Source organism: Dipodomys merriami, unplaced genomic scaffold (assembly GCF_024711535.1).
Source record: "Dipodomys merriami isolate MVZ:Mamm:240054 unplaced genomic scaffold, mDipMer1.0.p SCAF_11, whole genome shotgun sequence".
Classification (NCBI taxonomy): Eukaryota; Metazoa; Chordata; class Mammalia; order Rodentia; family Heteromyidae; genus Dipodomys; species Dipodomys merriami.
Window position 1 is genome coordinate 16,590,552 of NW_027202382.1, and position 19,705 is coordinate 16,610,256.

Genomic DNA, 19,705 nt, shown 5'->3' on the forward strand with positions numbered 1-19,705 from the left:
GAAAAAAGAATGTTACCATGTATCTTTACTTCCTGATGGAGATAAAACTGAATCATGATGTGCTGGGAGGCACAGGGGAGAGAAGCCATGTTTGTGGCTCACAGTGGATCACAGTTACAAAGTTGGAGAAGTTGTATCTTTTCTATCCTCTCCTCCTGTGTATAAAAACAAAGCATTGTTTCAAGAGTATTCCAATTTTTTTTTTTATTTTTGGGGTGTGTGTGTGTTTCAGATGGAAGTGAGCGCTGTTTATTTGCTCAGCTGGTCTTAAAGAGGAGAAGCACAGGCCAGCATCATAGAATCTTCCTTAATTTTCCCTTGCTTCTTCTGAACTCTTTCTTCCTTTCAGGTAAATGGAAGAATTGGAGAACAGTTTACTCCAGACTGGGAAAGCACACCGCATAGAACAAATGGTGGCTCGCTGGCTGCGGCGCTCCCGTGATAGCTCGGCCCGGTAAGGCTCCTGGGCGCCCAAGATTCCCATCTGTTAAGCTGGTGTCCCTGGGGGAGGAGGTCCTGGCCTTGGTGGCACCTGGGGATGGCTGTCTCAGGCTTGCTTTGTTCTAATGCCATGTGGTGGGGGACCTGGAAACAGGTCAGCAGTTGGGCTGGGATGCCCTCCCTCTCTCTTACCCAACAGACATTCACACATACACACATACCCTCTCATTTTAGCTGCTGTGAGTCCAGCAATCTGCCTGTCTCTCTCCTTTCCCCAGTCCTTGTGTTTCCAGCAGCCGACCCTTCTCCATAGTCCCTATTTCATTCTTAGCAAAACAAAATGAAATCAAATACAGATCTGATTTGACAGCTACAAGAGAACTTGAAAATATGCTCTGTTTCAATGCCTTCGTTTTCCATCTCAGATTTCCCATCTGGCCCTGCCACCGGGATGAAATATCCCCTGTCAGGTGTTTCTGAGACACTCATTCTTCCAAAGGAACTGGAAACAGCTGTTCTCCTGCCCAGAGATAAAACGCTCGCCAGCTAGCTTCTCTGAGAAGAGGCTGAGGTGAGCTAAGGCCGGTAGAATTAGCCTTGCTTTACCTGTGAAGCTCAGAGTGACTTGTTTAGGACCACCTTCATCTCTTTTCTTTGTGTGTGTGTGTGTGTGTGTGTGTGTGTGTGAGTGTGTGTGTGTGTGTGTGTGTGTGTGTGTGTGTGTGAAAATACCGTACAGAGGGGTTACAATTACATGGGCAAGATAATGAGTACATTTCTTATCAAGCATTGTTGCCTCCTCCTTTGTTTCCCCTTCCCATCCTTTCACATCTTCCCCCTCCCCCTCTCCCCGCGCCAAAGTTGTAAAGTTCATTTTTCGACATAATGATTTTCTTTCTCCTTGTATTTGAACTCAGAGCCTTGTGCTTGCTTGGTAGATATGCGACCAATTTGAACCATGTCCCAGCCCTTTATTACTTATTTTTCACATGGGATCTCGTGGGTTTTTTTTCGTCTGGTGTCTCTGCCTCAAGCTGGGCCACTATACTTGGCATTGGTGAAATGGGGTCTCAGGAACTTCTTCAGCCAGGCTGATTCTAATCTCAGTCCTTCTCCATGCCCACTTCCAATACTATTTCTTATAGAACAAAGTTTAAGTGTCTTTTGGTTTGACATTTCATTTGTCCATAATCCATCCCACAGTCCTTTAAGCTATTTATCTTACTACTCTGCTCAATTCCCATGATGCTCAAATGAATACTCATTGTTTCCATGCTGCTGCCCCCTCTCATTCCCTTTGCCCCTTGGTCCTGGTCTGCTGTGCCTGATCCCCTCTCCATCCCCATGTGCCTAGAACCCACCCACAGCTAAAGCTTTGGCTCTTTAGAAAGTGTCACCCATTGCCCAGTCAGAGAAAAATCTCTCCCATGGAACTCCATGGGTTTGAATTAAAACATTGGTATATGCTCCAGCTTTCCTGAGCAGCCTTCTGTGAGTCCCAGAAGGTACTAGCTCATCTCTGTAGCCCAGAACTGAGTGGAGCATCCCAGGTGGTCAGGTAGGCTGATGGATGAATGGAAAAAAGTCACAGAGCATATTGTTTCCCAAAGTAGGTTCTTCCAACCTAGTCCTGTATGATGCTGATCCACCAAAAAATGTTCCCTGCCCAGATGTGTTTGGGAAATAATTCTTGTAACCCACCTATCTTGTGGATGCATTATGTGCATTACACCCATACTATGAATTAAAGACTCAGAAAAGTACTGTAGGAAATAGATTGTTTTGATTTGAGATTGCCAAACTATCTGACCTTGGTCCTGTCCTGTCCTGTCCTTTCCTTTCCTTATTTATTCATGTTTTGTCATGAATCAATATTTTATTCCTTTTTACTGCTAAATATTCAATTGTGCCGGACGCTGGTGGCTCACACCTGTAATCCTAGCTACTCAGGAGGCTGAGATCTGAGGATCACAGTTCTAAGCCAACCCAGGCAGGAAAGTCCGTGAGACTCTTATCTCAAAAAAAAAACACTCAAAAAACTGGAAGTGGTACTGTGGCTTAAGTGGTAGAGTGCTAGCCTTGAGCTGAAGAGCTGAGGGACAGCACCCAGGCCCAGAGTTCAAGACCTACAACCAACAACAACAACAACAAAAATTCAATTGTACAATATTTTCTTTGTCCATTCATCAGCTAATAAAACACAAATATTTAGGTTGACATATGAACTCAAAATATAATATATGCATGTTTGTATGAAATAAACATTGGCTTATTTCTTCTTTTGTAGCTATTATGAATAATAGTACCATGAACATGTGTAGAAGTGTTTGTTTGAACACATGCTTTCAGTTCTCCTGAGAATATACTTAGCAGTAGAGTAGCTGCGTCATGTGGCAACTATGTTTATTTGCTAGAGAAATGTCAGACTACTTTCCTTTCTTCTTTCTTTCAGACCTCTGCATGTCTGGGCATATGGGCCCAGCATGGCATTTACTCTTCCCCATCCCAGCTAATTCTACACCCTGCAGTGGCTGTTTCAAAACGCACAAGAGCTTCTATCCCTCAGGCTAGCCCTCAGGTCCACCCCAACCCAAATCATTCAGTGGTTCAGCCACCATTGTGCCAAAGCCTACAAGTCCTTCAGGACCTGGTCTCAACCTCAGTCTCCAACCATACCTTGTTCTTCTTGCCTGTTTGCTCACTGTTCTCCACTATTTTCCTTCTACATTACTAATCAAACTCTTTCCTATTCAGGGACTTTCAGGTTGTTGCTCATTTAGTCTAGAACATTCTTTTTCCTCCTCCTTGTTCTTCAGGTTCAGCATACAGGATAATATAGACACTGGTTTGTTTGTCCTTTGTTCCTTGCCCTGCCTCTTGCTGGCCCTTTTCTCCAACCTTCCTGCCATACATGAGACCCCAGTGTGTCCTTACTCCTGCCAGAGGGCATACTGGGTAATACATGATTAATACACATTTTTCATGCTTGTGCTAGGGCTTGAACTCAGGAAGCTGAGTAAAGCTTTTTGCTCAAGGCTAGTGTTCTACCTCTTAAGCCACACTCTACTTCCAGCTTTTGGGGATTAACTAGAGATAAAAGTCTCATAGGCTTTCCTGACCAGGATGGCTTCAAATATGATCCTCCGATATCAGCCTCCTGAGTTCACTCCCCAAGATCAGCACACACAAGAAAATATCTAGGGGCTGGGAAGGTGGCTCAGTGGTAGAGCGCTTGCCTTGCATGCTCAAGGCCCTGGGTTCGATTCCTCAGCACCACATAAGCAAAAAGAAAAAAGCCGGAAGTGGCACTGTGGCTCAAGTGGTAGAGCGCTAGCCTTGAGCTGAAGAGCTGAGGGACAGCGCCCAGGCCCAGAGTTCAGGCCCCACGACCGGACCCAAAAAAAAAAAAAAAAAAAAAAGAAAATATCTAACCTTTTCAGCACTGTAGTTGTCAATTTTTCCCCCATAATATTCTATCTCTGGCCCCAAGTGACTTGTCTAGTCATAAATTTGTAAAACAAAACAAAACCGTTTCTACTTCCAAACATTATTTAAAAATTGATAACTTCCATGTATGTGGGATAATGTATCATTTATTTATTTATTTATTATTGTGAAAATACCTTACAGAGGGGTTACAATTACTTGGGCAAGGTAATGAGTACATTTCTTATCAAGCATTGGTGCCTCCTCCTTTGTTTCCTCTTTCCATCCCTTCCCATCCCGCGCCCCCCCCCCCCACTCTCCCACCCCCCTTCCCCTGGATAATGTATTTTAAGTGTTCTACTAGTAGGGTAGAGTGTTTTTAAAGCTGGTTTGAGTTCCTAAATTTTAACTAAAATTTCAGAGGTTGGAATTGTTACCAGTGTTAGTCACACTGAGGTGGTGGCACTTATTTGGCTGAATGTGCTTGAGCAGGTGAAAACCTAATGACCCCTATAATTATGGAAATGAGACACTATTCCGGTATGATGGACCCCTCCAGGACCATATAATTTTATATTGTGAAATGAAAATAACAGTTAAAGTACCAGTGTTCTTTTAGAAATAGTTAACCCTAGGTACCAGTAGTTGATACCTGTAATCCTAGCTATTCATGAGGCTGAGACCTGGAGGATTCACAATTCGAAGCCAGATTGAGGGCGGGGTGGGGAGTCTGTTTAACTCTATCCCCAATTATCTGCAAAATGTTGGATTGAAGGTATGGCTTAAGCAGTAGAGCACTAGCCATGAGCAAGTAAGCCAAGCAAGCAAGAGGCCCTGAGTCCAACCTCTGATCAAAAGAGAGAAAGAAAGGAAGGAAAGATAGAAAACATTGATGTGCAACTTACTAATTTTAAACAGTCTATATTTAGTTTATGGAGTTTATTTGAGTCTCTGCTAAGAAATGAATATCTACCTTGAGGATTTTTTCTGAAATAGTAAGTAGTTGTCTGCATCACCATCACCTGGAAAGGGTTTTCCCTTCTTCCCAACCCTCCAAGATAGTGGATGGCATTTCCTCATTCCCCAAGTGGGAAATTAAAGATTTGTTTCTATTCCATTGGTCTTATTGCCAGTTTTATACAGCTGTGTCACAACTATTTACATTACTCAGAATTATACATCTCATTACCTGTTAAAGTAGGCTTTCATTACACATTATTTTCTATATTTTTACTCTTACCCTCTTATTCTGCCATTTGAACTATAGAATAATTTGATTCCATTATTAAAGCAATTAAGCACGAAATTTTCTGAATTCTCTAATGCTTAATCTAAAAGTGTTAGCTCCAGATTTGCCAGAGCAAAATCTAAAGAAACATAAGGAGCTTAATGCAATTTCACGCCTTCATCATTATGGCTGGGTTTTATCCTGAGGGCTTAAAAAAAGATTTCTCTCAACTTGCGTGTAAATGGTGATAAAGACACATGCACATGTCTGCACATGCCCTAACACAAGGCATATCCATGTTTCACATGTACACATTCACAAGTGTGCACAGACACACATTCATCTATGTACTTACACATCGGTACATAATCTTACGACATCTTAGTGTTGGTCATTGCTGCTGGTATTTCATGTATTCCAAATTTACTCATTCATTTCAACTGTAAGTAGCCCACTTATCAATTATATACAGAAATGGCTTTATTGACCTTTTGAATATAATGGTTTTTAAAAAGCATAGGTTTTTAAAAATTATTATTACTTCTTGACCTATGGACAAAAGTAGAAATTTTTGAGGAAAATAGTCTGGAAGATATCTGGAGATTATTTCTTAAATCATTGGGTTTTGTTTTTGTGTTTTTGCTTTTATACTACTGAGGATTGAACTCAAGGCCTTGTGCTTGCTGGATGAGTGTTCTAACACTTATGCCATGACACCTCTATCCCCAGTCTTTTTGCTTTTCAGAGAGGTCTCACACTTTTGCCGGGGCCCTTCAGACTGTGATCCTCCTATCTCCATCTCCTGAGTAGTAAGTAGCTGGGATTATAGGCATAGGCCATGCAGTCTCTCTCTGCCCCCCCTCACAGATACATACATACATACTGCACCAGAATTCATATTTTAAAGTAAAAATAGAAGGATTTTTTCTCCTCTCAGCTGTAGGAACACTTGTACATACATCTGCGTTGACTGTCCCTGGAAATGGTCACAACCACACAAATATTCCTGAGTGTTCACTATGTACTAACTTTCTTTCTAGTATAGACTGTTGTCTTTATTTCTGCCATTTTTTGAGAAAGCTTTTAAAAAATTAGTCAAATTTATACCAGATTTTAAAATCATTCAAATTAAACAGAATAAAGTGCTTAAACATGAATTCCAAATCATTTCTCCACAATCTGTTGTTACAGGACAGACATAAAGTATATTTTCTAACATATCTGGAAAGCAGATTGTTTTTTAAAGCCAGAGAACATTTGAAGCATGATCCCTCTGAATTTGGTAATTTTTCTTTTCAGTGTTATTGATCAGCTCAGCATGAACTCTTGACCCATAAAATTTAGAACTAGCCTCAAGACTTTTCATGATAAATGTAACATATTTGTTGTTGTTGTTTTTTTCAAGTTCTCCCTTACGGTAAATTTAGTTATCTAACAGGAATCACATTAGTGTAACAGTGGGTCTTACGCCCTTTCAGTGTAAGATCACAGAAGTGACCTCAGATGGATGGTTTGAAGGCCATGCTCATGGCAGGCCATATGTTTGGGTTCGATGCTTAGTTTGGTATTTATAAGATGCTTCAGAGGAGGAAATTTTGCTGCAGGAATCATTTCTTTCAGTGTAGTGTCAAATATTAACATTCTCTGTGAGAGAGGCTGCAGCTTGGTTGTGTATATTGATATTCCCTTTCCAAACAAAAGCTCCAACATGGCCTTTGGGCGAAATGTCAAATGCAGACTTTGGGCCAAAGCCACTGCCACTATCCAGGGATCAATCAAGACTGTGGGGTGCCTCATTTGCCCACCACAGTTGAAGAATGCCCTCTTTCGAATTGGAAGCATCAAATACCTGAAGCCATCCTTTGGAAATCACCAACATGAATTCTGTCAAAACTCCATGTAAGACTTCTTTTCTTGGTTCTCCTGACAGTAGTTAAGATTTGCTGTATGGGTGGTATTGAATTCTGCACTTGGAACAAGAAATGCTCAGTTCTTGCTACATAAACTAGTCTAGAACAGGAGGCTTTGTATTGGTCATTATGAATATGGTGTGTATATTTAAAAAAAAAGAATATGTGGTTCTGTGGGCCCATTCAGCAGATGGATGGAAATATTTACTCCCAGGCCAGAAGACAACAACATAAGGATTGGACAGATAGAATACATTGTTAGGTAGATTGGGGAAATGAAGGGGGAGAGGGGGAAGGGAGGGGAATCAAGAAAAGAAGGGGAGGGAGAAGGAGGGGGAGAGAGAGAGAGAGAGAATGAGTTGTGGATTGGAAAATTCTAACTAGAGGAAAAAATGTCCAATGGTCAGTGTCTGAGGATCTCAAAAGAGGTTTGTTTGACTGGAACAAAGATAACAACAAAAAAATAAATAAATTGTGTGATCTCAAGCTGGAGTGATAGGTAAGAGTTGTGTTAAGCTATATTCAGAAGTTTGAATTAAGCCATTCAGCCAGTGGGTACAGGAATAGGGTTGCATTATAAAATCAGACTGGCTTGTAGTTGGAGAATCCATTAAGAAAGGAAAGATGATAAACAGGGAGCCAGTAGGACCTGATTGCAGATACCTATCTACCAGTAGGACTAGGGCAGAAAGGTAGCTCTGGAAGTGGAAAGAAATGGATAGCTTTAGAGATCTTTTGTTGCTGGGACTGATATGCCATTATGTGTGAAAGTAGGGAAAGGACAGGAATGACCTTCAGGAGTCTGGTCTGAGCAGCTGACCTCATGATAGCATTTACTGGGATGTGGTGAAGTTGAGTCCTGGTTAGGATCACAATCATTGAGCCAAGTGACATATCCATCTAAGGGAAAATGACAATCAATGAACTCTACAACTTGAATTACAATAGCTATTTCTTAGTAGTTTTATATACATTTCCAACTTTTGCTAAGTGCATTACAGGGATACAATATTAGGGATAGCACACGGTATATGTGTAGCATCTTATTCATTTATTCACCCAAAAAGCACTCATTCCTCCTGTGAGCACATCTTTTCTTGGTCTGTAAAAAAGGAAAAGATGGGTTATATGCAGATCCTGCTATCAGAGAACATTAAGAGTAATGATATTTGGGATCAGATCACTATCAATTAAAGCCTTGAGAAGTCAGGGCTCTGAGAAGAAAGAAGTTATGTCTACCTAGGGGATCAGAGATGAAAGAGACGACATTCGAACTGAATCTTCATCTCGCCTGACATCTTTCTGCAGGAATAGCTGGGCTGCTGAGCAAGTTTCCATGAGGACTTTCTCTGGGATGTTTGCCCAGGAATGGAATTGCTTCACATTCTATTTTTTGTTAGTTTTAGGCATTTAGAGGATATTCTAAATTCTGTTTCATTGGGAAAGGCTTCGGCATGTAGCTATGGCTGTGAGGTGCCTTAAAGCTGTGGTGTGTAGAAGAGAGAGGTCATACATGTGAGCACACTACCATGTGCAATTGCATGCTGCACTGACTGTCATCCTTGCAGCACAAAGTAATGTTTAAGAGCTCAGACACTAGCAGGCTGGCAAGGTGGCTCAGTGGTAGAGCGCTTGCCTTGCATGCGTGAGGCCCTGGGTTCGATTCTCAGCACCACATAAGCAGGAAAAAAAAAAGCCGGAAGAGCTCAGGCATACAAGTCAGATGCTGTAGCTTCAAACACAGCTCTTTGAACTTCTAGGCCTGATTTTTTGTTTCCAGGGGGCACTATTGGGATTTGAACTCAGGGTCTCACCACTTAAGCCACATCCTCATAGCTTTTCCTTTAGTTATTTTCGTTTTCTTTCTTTTTGCCAATACTGGAGCTTGAACTCAGGTACTCATACTGTCACCTGGCTTTTTTATTTGTTTATGACTGGCACTCTACTACTTAAGCCATGCCTCCACTTCTGGCTTTTTGCTGGTTAAGTAGAAATAAGAATCTCTCAAATTTGTCTGCCCAAGCTTGCTTCAAAACAAGATCTCATATCTCAGTCTCTTAAGTAGCTAGGGTAATAGGTGTGAGCCACTGGCCCCTGACCTGCCTTACTTAGTCTCAAATAGAATCTTGAAGTTTTATCTGGGTCAGCCTATACCATGAGCCTCCTGTTTGTACTTTCTGCATAAGACAGGTGACAAGCATTTGCTACCCACTTTTTGCCTTAGCTGCCCTCAAACCACAATCCTCATGATTTATACTTCTCCTGAGTAATTGGAAATATGAGTGAGCCATCATCATGATGTAAGAGTGAGGACCATTCTGTATTATACTAAACATAACACACAAACTATACCTTATCTCACAAAAAAATAGTTTACATTGGTCTGGGAAGGTGGCTCAGTGGTAGAGTGCTTGCCTTGCATGCATGAGGCCCTGGGTTTGATTCCTCAGCACCACATAAACAGAAAAAACTGGAAGTGACACTATGGCTCAAGTGGTAGAGTGCTTGCTTTAAGCTGAATTGCTGAGGGAGCGTGCCCAGGCCCAGAGTTCAGGCCCCACGACTGACAAAAAAAAAAAGTATACATATACATATATGTATATGTATACATATACATTTTTACATAACTGTGAGATTTTTGAAAATTGACAGAAACATAAACTGACAGAAACATATATTTTTAGATATTTACAGTAGTTAGGAATTTTCTTTTGTACATAGGTCTCATACATTTTCCCTACATGCGCACAGATTCTAGATTTATGCTGCCTACCATGCTCACCACTAGCCATGTGGCTAGTGTAACAAAAGGACTTTATATTTAATCTTAATTAATTTAGATTTATTTTAATTTAAAGACCAATAAATTCAGTCATGGGAAAACTTTTAAGTATGTTTGGAACAACTTGGAAAGACATTTTATTTTTGAAAGCTAGCCTGGGCAGAAAAGTTCATGAGACTCTTCTCTCCAATTAACCAGCAAAAAGTTGGAACTGGAGGTGTAGCTCAAGTGGTAGAGTACCAGCTTTGAGAGAAAAAGCCAAGTGAGGGCAAGAGGCCCTGAGTTTAATTAAGCCCCAGTATGAGCATACAAAGAAAGTGATATCCATTGTATATAGTTATTCTGCTTCTTATCATTTTTCCTTTCCTGCAACATTAAATATTACTCTACTGCTCTCTATGTGAGTGTACATACATATATATGCATGTGTGTGTGTTTGTTACTATAGGGCCTTGTGTTCAACTTTTTCACGCATAACTGGTGCTCTATCGCTGAGCCATACCTTCAGTTTTAGCTTTTTGCTGGTTCATTGGATTTGTCTTTCTGGGCTAGCTTGGAACCACAATTCTCAGATCTTAGCTTTCTGACTAAGATTATAGGCACTTATCTCTAATACTTTTTTTCTTTTAAAATAACACAAACAGCCAGGCACCAGTGGCTCATGCCTGTAATCCTAGCTACTCAGGAGGCTGAGATCTGAGGATCATGGTTCAAAGCCAGCCTGGGCAGGAAAGTCCATGAGACTCTTATCTCAAATAAACCACTAGAAAACCGGAAGTGGCGCCGTAGCTCAAGTGGTAGAGCGCTCGCCTTGAGCTAAAGAGCTGAGGGATGGCACCCAAACCCAGAGTTCAAGCCCCACAACCGGCAAAAACAAACAAACAAAAGAACACAAACATTAACCTTTTCTTTCATGGTATAATATATTATTATAGTTCGAAAGATGCTTTAATCATGATTTTTAAGAGGTAGTGTCTTTCTGTGTTGCCCCTTGAACTCCTAGGCCCAACCTACCTTTCTCCATCAGCCTCCCAAGTAGCTTGGGAAATATAGGTGTGTGCCACCACTTTCTGTAGCCCTTTTATAGTGTTAAAGTTTTGGCCTTTAAGTCAGAAATAGATGTGGGTTTTACTCAGAGTAAGATTTCAGTTTCCTGTGTCTTCTCTTGAGTTAGGTCTCTCTGCTGACTGTGTCAGTATAACCCATATGATTACCTAGAAATTCTCCCTGGGCTTCTGTGCTTCATGGCTTCCCCTCGGAGCCTCCCTCTGCTAACCCATGGCAGGTTCTTCGGTGCACAGCACAGGGTATGCAGGAGGCTTGGAGATGGACTTGTCACGTGCCTTTTGGCTTCATGAGACAGTTTTTCACATTTCCAGATTGTAAATGGCAGAGGTGATTTTCAGGTCAGTGAGGTCCTATTAAACTAGACAGAGTTCTTGCTTTGGCTAATGTTTGGTACATGGAATGAATGATGGGCCTGATGCACAGAGCTCTGAGGGGCTGTGATGTCTCCAGGTGTCTGTTGTTAATAATGACAATAAACATCTCAACCCTTCACTATTTGACCTTCCTCAGGAAAAAATTCATTGGCTGCTAAAGAAAAAAAATAATTTACCATCGACAAATGAAAATTAGCTAGTGACTTGCTCTGTGGGTTGTTTTTGTTTTTATTTTTTTTTAGAGATACAAAATACAACTTTTGGAAGTGGCGCTGTAGCTCAAGTGGTAGAGCGCTCGCCTTGAGTTGAAGAGCTGAGGGACAGCGCCCAGGCCCAGAGTTCAAGCCCCACGACCGACAAAACAACAACAACAACAAAAAAAAACACTATATAGAGCACAAAATACAACTTTTGAAGGAAAACCTGGGAGAGAGTGAGGGAAGGGGTGACATTGTCCAAAAAGAAATGTGCTCTTTTCCTGACTTATGTAACTATAACCTCTCTGCACATCACCTTTATAATAACAATTTAAAATTTTTAATGTGATTTTTCAACTTAACTGTTTTTGGTGTAGAGGGAACATATGTTTTTAGAGGTTAATACAGAGGAAGTCCTTGCCATCTGAAATTTCATATTACAGTCCTTAGATTTACAGAGTTTAAAGGGAAGTGAAATTCATCATAAAAACAAAAAATACTGAAGGAACAATCCATCTACAAAATTACATTCAAACAGAACCACTTCTCATTTCTATCTGCCATCTGTATTTTCCTGCATATTCTGCCTGTGTTTGTGCAGTGCCTCCTTCATGGAATGCCTGTCCATCCATCTGTCTAGCTGACTGTTCATTCATCAATTCTCTGGATGGTATATTGATATTCTGTATGCTAGGATTTGGTCTATGTAGTTGTTACCTGTCAAGGCTCTTCCAGGAAGCACATGTGCCCTCTAATTCTCTGTCTTCTTCCCTGCAAGAGAAAACTGCTCTCTACCTCCTCTGAGTACTGTCAGCCCCTCATGGTCTCATTCTAGAGTGCTAAGAATGGCAATAAATCCTAGTTGGTGTTATAGCTAGTGCTTCTTGTGTCTTTTCTCTCTCAGAAGGAACATTAAAACCCAGCACTGGTGGCTCACACCTGTAATCCTAGCTACTCATAAAGCTGTGATATGAGGATTCCAGTTCAAAGCCAGCCCCGGCAGGAATGGAGCTGTGGCTCGAGTGGTAGAATACTAGTCTTGAGCAAAAAAGCTCAAGGACAACACCCCAAGTCTGAGCTCAAGCCCTTCGCGCACGCACACCCACACCTACACCCCCACAGGAACATTGGTGTATGCTTAGCTCCAAATCTTTCCCATCACACCTGAGAATGACCCAGTTGGTGAACACTATATGGAACCCTCCACTTGCCTTTCTTATCTACTGTTTCTCTTCCAGGGCTAAAGTTGCTGCTGCTGGTGAGCCTGCTGGGACCCCAACCCAAGCCCTCACCCCTGTGAGGCACACAGTGAAGATAGACAAAGACACCCTGCTTCAGGACTATGGATTTCACATTTCTGAGAACCTCCCCCTCACGGTGGTGGCAGTCACAGCAGGTAGAGGCCGACAGGAAACCTGAAAGTTGCCTTCCCTGGTTCTCTTGCCATCTCTCAGTCTTGTAACAAAAGGCAGAAAATGCTACCCTGTGGAAAGTTGGGAAATTCTGACCTCATTCTGTCTTGGGCTTTTCACCTTTCTTTGCTGAAGAGGAGGAGGGAGGGAAAAAGCCTCAAGAACACTTGCTGCTTTGAGCCCCAGACTCCCACTGACTTTGGCCAGAGCTTTGTCCTACTGAGCTGCTCTAGCCAGTCTTAGGGGACCAGTGATAGTATTTAGACAAACTAGCCACTCCTCTTTAAACCTGCAGGCTCCTTGCTGGTGAGAGTTTCTAGGCAGCCAGTAATAGAAACAATTGATTTGTTTCCACTTGAGTCTGTGAAATATAGACTATGCCCATGTGGAGGGGAGCAGGCTGGGAAAGCCTAGCCATTGTTTTCATACTTGAGCTATGATGTTAGGTCAGGGACTAGTTTAAATGTACTGATTTCAATTTATACATGCAAGTGTATATGTACATACACTATACACCTGAGTTCTTTAGAGAGGGACATGATAGATTCACTGGCCATTTGGAACGTTTCTCCTAGTTTTCTTTTTCAGAACAGCCTCCTAAAGTCTCTTGGAATGGATTTATGATAAGTACATTATACATGGTTTTTAAAGAAGAAAATTAAAATCCGTGTGATCCAGTGCCCAAGGGACCTAGACTGCCATTTTGCTGTGCTTCTGTGACACATGGGGCCTGAGTCCTCCTGGTCTGAGCACCAATTATTTACTTTCTCTCCAACAGGAGGCTCTGCTCATGGCAAGCTTTTCCCTGGTGATCAGATCTTCCAAATGAACAATGAACCTGCTGAAGAACTTTCCTGTGAACGGGCCATGGATATTCTCAGGTGCTAAGTTGTCTTCCATCATCCAGAGCTACAAAGACAGGCAATATGAATGGCATAACCAATCCTGTGGTTTTAGGAAGGCCTAGACTCCTTTATTTTATTAATCTATTTTTTTGTTTTATTTAATTTGGGGGGATGGCTTGAATTCAGGATCTTGCATTTGATAGGAAGGTGCTCTACCACTTGAGCTATGCCCTCTACCCTTTTGTGCTTTTAGTTATTTTTCAGGTAGTCTCACATTTGTACCAGGAGCCAACTTCATCTGTGATCCTCCTATTTATGCCTAACACATAGCTTATGATGACTCCTTACCACCACATCCAGCTTATTGGTTGAGATGGAGGGTCTCACTAATTTTTTGCCCAGCCTAGCCTTGAACCTCCATCCTACCAGTCTCTGCTTTCTGACTCAGTTAGTTCTATGACACAAAGAAGCCCAACTTCATCTGCTACTTACATGCTAGTAAGATACACTTCAGCAATGGAGGGCAGGCACAGCTGCAAAAGAAGCCAAGGACAATGCCTGTGTGCCTCTGATCATTTAATATTTATTGAAATGCTCTCCAAGAAATGGAACCAAGATGGGAAAAGCAGAGGAAATAATCTGTAAACACGGGAGAATCCCATGTTTGCTTGCTTATTGATTTATTTTTGTATGTGCCAGTATTTTTGTATGTGCTTGAACTCAGGGCTTAGTGCTGTCCCTGAGCTTCTTTTGCTCAAGGCTGGTGCTCTACCACTTAATTCAAAGCTCCATTTCTGGCTTTTTTGGGGGTAATTTAATGAGTAAGAGTTTCATATACTTTCCAGCTCAGGCTGGATTTGAACCACAATTCTCAGATCTCAGCCTCTTGAGTAGCAAGGATTACAAGGGTAAACCCAGAATGCTTATTTCTTTTTATCTTAGTTTTCAGTGTCTAAAAGCAGCATGTATTATTCATTATTATTTGTAAAGGGGGGAAAACAAAGCAAAACAAAATGATGTAACAATAATAGAAGCAAAAACCTTAGAATTTCCTCCAAATACCTGTGAATCTAAAATGTCCTTTTGAGTTATTGGGATATAGCTTATTGAAATTTATCTCTGTTCTCACATAAAATGGAAAAGAGGTGATTCCCAGGCACTTAGAAACCTAAAGTTGTGTTTATCCATTGGAGGAAAGGCCTTATAGGCTCATATTGTAAGAAATCAAATGAAATTATTTTTCAAAATGCTTCTCATTGTGATAATGGCAAAGAGAAAGTGCTACTAGAAAGTGAATATATTGCACACTTGTTATCCCAGAACTTCAGAGACAGAAGCAGGTAGATCAAGAGTTTGAGACTAGCCTTGGCTACATAACAAGACTATGTCTCCAAAAATGGATACACACACATATACACACATACACACATGCATGTGTGTGTATGTGTATGCATATATATATTACATATATATGGAAGAGATTAATGTAACAGCTATCTGGCTGATTTAATCACTTTTGAAATCTACAAGATAATATGAGATACAAATGCCTTTTATGGTGATTATATACCTGGGTTTATTATAATGACTTTGTGCCCAAACAACACAGACTGGTTGGCTTTTATCTGATAAATAATGTTACCTACACACATTGATTCTATCTAGTAAAATATTTAGCCTTTGTTTCTTGAAACAGCAATTTAACTTATCGGTGTTATTGCTGTTTTCTTGAAAAATTAGTTTAGGATATAAGACTAGCTAGTCAGCCAGATGAATTCTTCATCGTATGAAACTAAATTTAGTGGCTGTAGGTGTGATGGATGGTACAGGTGGGTGTCTGGAGGTTCCCTTAAAGAGGAAGCAGCACTCAGTGCCCTCTCAAGTCCCTTTCCAATTGGCACTCTCTCCCAACATCCTCAGTTTTGCTGAACCAAAGAAGCCTATTCAAAAGAGGCTGGGTGATAATTCTGCCAATCTTTTACACACATACACATGCACATGCACACGCACACACACACACACACACACACACACACACACACACACACACACACACACACCATGGAAGTACTAAATGTTTTTGTCTTTATTCTTTTTTTTTTCCTTCTTTTTCAGGGAAGCTGAAGATTCTCTTTCAGTCACAGTTGTTCGCTTCACATCGGTAAATCTTTCTCTGTCTTACATATTAACTTCATCTTTCTTGGCCTCAAGACTCTGAGTCCCTGGAAGATAGCCCTTATAACATAATAAGGAAAAGCAAAGGGTAGAGGATGACAGTCAATCCACAGGGCCTGAAGACTTCCTGCCCTCCGATGTGGAGGAAGTACATGTGGTCTGGGCTTCAAGAGCTTCCAGTCCAGCCAAGGAGACAACTGTGCTTGTGTCATGAGGAACAGTGGAAAGGGTGCCACAGTGGAAGTGGTCAAAACAGGCTTGGGAAGGACGATTTGGGACACATCGTTAGATCCAGTTTTCACTTTTGTCAAGCAGTGGAGATGATAGTTATTGCCTGGGATTGTCCCAAGAACCAAATGAAGTGTTGGATGTGACAGTGTTTTATCAGTTCAGCTCACCACAGGCAAGGTGTGGCAGAGATGAGGCACCTGGAAGAAATGGCAATCCTGAACTACTAAAGGCCACAGAGCCTTTATGAATTATACAAGAAAAAGTATATGATCACATTATAAGAGCAAAAGCTACTGAGGAGGAAAAGTTGACCAAATTCTCATTATAGAGACATTGCAACAAAATGCTACATAGATCCATTTTCTTGAATATAATTTAAAATGAAAACTAATAACTAACAAAAATTTAATTAAAATCATCCAGCCATATGGAAATAAAATGCTATTTCCTCACTGAAGATGGAGTCAAATGAAAGTATCATTGTATACTATTCACAGAATAATTAAAAATTAGAGTTCTACTGCTTAAAATCTATCATGTAAGGTTAAAGCTATACTCAGGATAAAACTCATAACCTTAAGTGTGTTTTTTATCATTTCAAAAAAGAACAGACCAGTCAAATATTCAGTGTAAGAAGTTGGAAGAAAGTACTAATAAACGTTACAAGAGTAAAAGAAATAAAATGGTTTGGAAGACAGAAAAGTGATAAAGCTGATAAATCCAAGAACTAGTTCTTTATAGGGGAAAATTATAAATAGAAAATCTTAAGGGAAAAATGTCTGGGCCCTATGTGAGGGAAACTAAAATATTACTGAAGTGGGCTAAGGGTATAGTTCAGTAGTAGAGCACATGCGCAGCATGAGGAAGGCCCTAGTTTGACTCTAGCACCAAAAAATAAAATAAAATATATATGTATTTGTACTGAAGCATGTAAAAAAGTTAACTTTTGAATATAAAAGAAAATGTAGAAGTACATACTATGTTCTTCAGACCCAGACCATTAGTCATAAGAAAACTAGTATCATTATTTTCACTAATGAGAAGAAGAAAGATGGCCTTAATTAAATACAGATTAATACTAATAACTCTCCAATTACTAAAGCAGTCTGATATGAATGAAATATTGGACATATTAATTAATCAAATAGGAAGTTGAAAATTAGTACTTTTGCCGGATCCAGTGTGTGATGAACATGACATCCCAGCCAGTGGGAGAAAAGATAACTATTCAGTATATCATACGTGAACATTTCTTGGCGCATTTGGGAAAAATACAGTCTTACTTTACATCATGTGATGTTTTAGACTTTAAATATAAAAAAACCATATAATATGTAAATAATATAGACCAGTATCTATCAAGTGATAGGTTATAGAAAGACTCCTATATAGAGAGGTTTGGAAGAAACACAGTAGATCAAGTCGCTATTTGATTATGCAAAAATATAAAATGTATGTGGTCCAAATACTTCACAAGCAAATAATTGGCCTTCTCTCCTCATGTGAGAAGTGTTATCCTTTGTTCTTAGTTTTTGAAACTTATTTGTATTAAGATATTTACCATAAATGTGACAGAACAAGTATTTTATACACAATAAATGGAGGTTTTTCTATAGTAAATAGTTTGTCAATATAAAGCCAATATAAAACCAGGGAAAGTTAATCGGTATAAACGGCAGTACAGGAGTTAATCCATTCTTTTTATCTGATTATCATCTCAGTGATGAACATCTTAATCTTAATTAGATTGGGGGGAGTGCACCTCCAAAAAATGAACGAAATAAAACTCCTGTTAGGTGAGAAGAGAGGAAAATAGCTATATTTTCCTAAACAATGAAAAATAGGGGCTGGGAAGGTGACTTAGTGGTAGAGTGCTTGCCTAGCATGCATGAAACTCTAGGTTCTATTACTTAGTACCACATAAACAGAAAAAGCCAGAAGTGGCGCTGTGGCTTAAGTGGTAGAGTGCTAGCTTTGAGCAAAAGAAGCAGAAGCTTAGAAACCGTGTTCAGGCCCTGAATTCACCCAGGACTTGGTGAGGGGGGTGGGGGCAGAGGGTGGGAGGGAGGAAGGAAGAAAGGAAAAGGAAGGAAGGGAAAGAAGAAGACTCCTATGAGATGGGCACCAGTGACTCACACCTGTAATCCTACCTACTTGAGAAGCTGAAATCTGAGGATTGCAGTGTGAAACTAACCAAGCAGATAAATCTGCAGACTTCCTCCAATTAGCCAGCAAAAAGCCAGAAGGGGAGGTATGGCTCAAGTGCACTAGCTTTGAGCAGAGAAGCCAAGCAAGAGAGCAAGAGCAGGAGGCTTTGAGTTATGTGCCCAGTACTGGCACACAAAAAAGAAGGGAGGGAGGAAGAGAGGGAAAAGAGAAAACAAAAGAAAATTCCATGTTCCAGCACCATTCTAGAGATTCCCACAGGATTGCCAGGAAGTGGAATGTGACTAGGGCATGCTAGACTACATACAGGAAAGCCAGTATTCTGGCCAGTGTCTGGCCATCAGTATCTCAGAGTATTGCCTTGAATGTTGACGGAACCACTTCTGACTTTCCACCAAGAGTGTCCTGAAGTTTTTAACGGACATTGTGTCACACTTGTCTTCTTTCAGCAAGGAGGCTCATTTAGTGTCCTCCAGTGGCTTGAAATTGATTTTAAAAGTTATAAAATGTAAAGCTGAACATTAATGACTACTTCTCTAGGGCAGAATTTTATAGAAACATATATTTCGGTTTTAATTTTTCAAAGTCTACATTTCTTAATACTAATCGTTTACGTGTTGTTTAAATTCACCCAAAGGAAATCCTCCTGCAAGGCAAATACTCTCATTATCCTCCTTTTGCAGGTGAAAAAGTCCTAGAATAAGGAATGGATAGCTCATATCCTTTAAATGTACGTAAGTAGGCATAGTCTAGATATAGTCTAGATGCCAAGGTACCTGGGTACAGTATTAATGTTCCTATGGAACAGTCAAGAGGCCTGTGAGTTGGGCATTTCCGTGACAGAATGTATTCTTTCTCAAAGCAGCTAGTTTCATGGCTGGATGGTTCTTCATGTCACCAGGCCCTTCTTCCCTGGGACTCCCACTGACTAGTTCTCATTCAAAACAAGTCTACCTTGTATGAAATGGCCTTCCTTTTGTCAGACTAAACAACTGTTCCTTATTCATGTGTTCTTTCTGAATTCTCACTTTCTTGCTAGGCTTGTGGTCAGATTCCAATTACATTGTGACCCAAAAGGAACACATTTCCATCAATAGCCAAAGGGTACCATGGGAAATGAATGGAGGTTACACTTCTGGCATGCACCAGAGAATTCTAGTGAAATCCAAGATTGGGTTAACACTTTGGCAAGCACAATCATACTGTTGGCTTGGGTGACATTTGTGGTCAAAAAAATACTGAACTGGTTTTGTAATGAATAGCCTCCAAGCCAACTCTCCCAATCCCATGCTTGAGCAATTGATTCTTTTTTTTCTGATCCTCAGTGCCACATTTCACGTTCATCCTTGTCAAGTCATGTTACTTTGGCCCGGTGTTCTGACATGCTGTGATTTTATAGTCAGGGAACCTTGGGGCTGAAAGGCTTACTTGGGCCATTGCCCGCTGGAGT

The 19,705-nt window shown here is 40.6% G+C and overlaps 1 protein-coding gene across 1 annotated transcript in view; it reads left to right on the top strand.

Moving 5' to 3' along the window:
- Positions 1 to 353: 353 nt before the first annotated feature.
- Frmpd1 (FERM and PDZ domain containing 1) overlaps positions 354 to 19,705 on the top strand; it is a 42,939-nt gene continuing 23,587 nt past the window's right edge. The window contains exons 1-4 of the mRNA XM_070010096.1: positions 354 to 454; positions 12,665 to 12,822; positions 13,617 to 13,719; positions 15,799 to 15,844. Of these exons, the coding sequence (XP_069866197.1) occupies positions 354 to 454; positions 12,665 to 12,822; positions 13,617 to 13,719; positions 15,799 to 15,844 (408 nt within the window). The remainder of the gene's footprint in view (positions 455 to 12,664; positions 12,823 to 13,616; positions 13,720 to 15,798; positions 15,845 to 19,705) is intronic.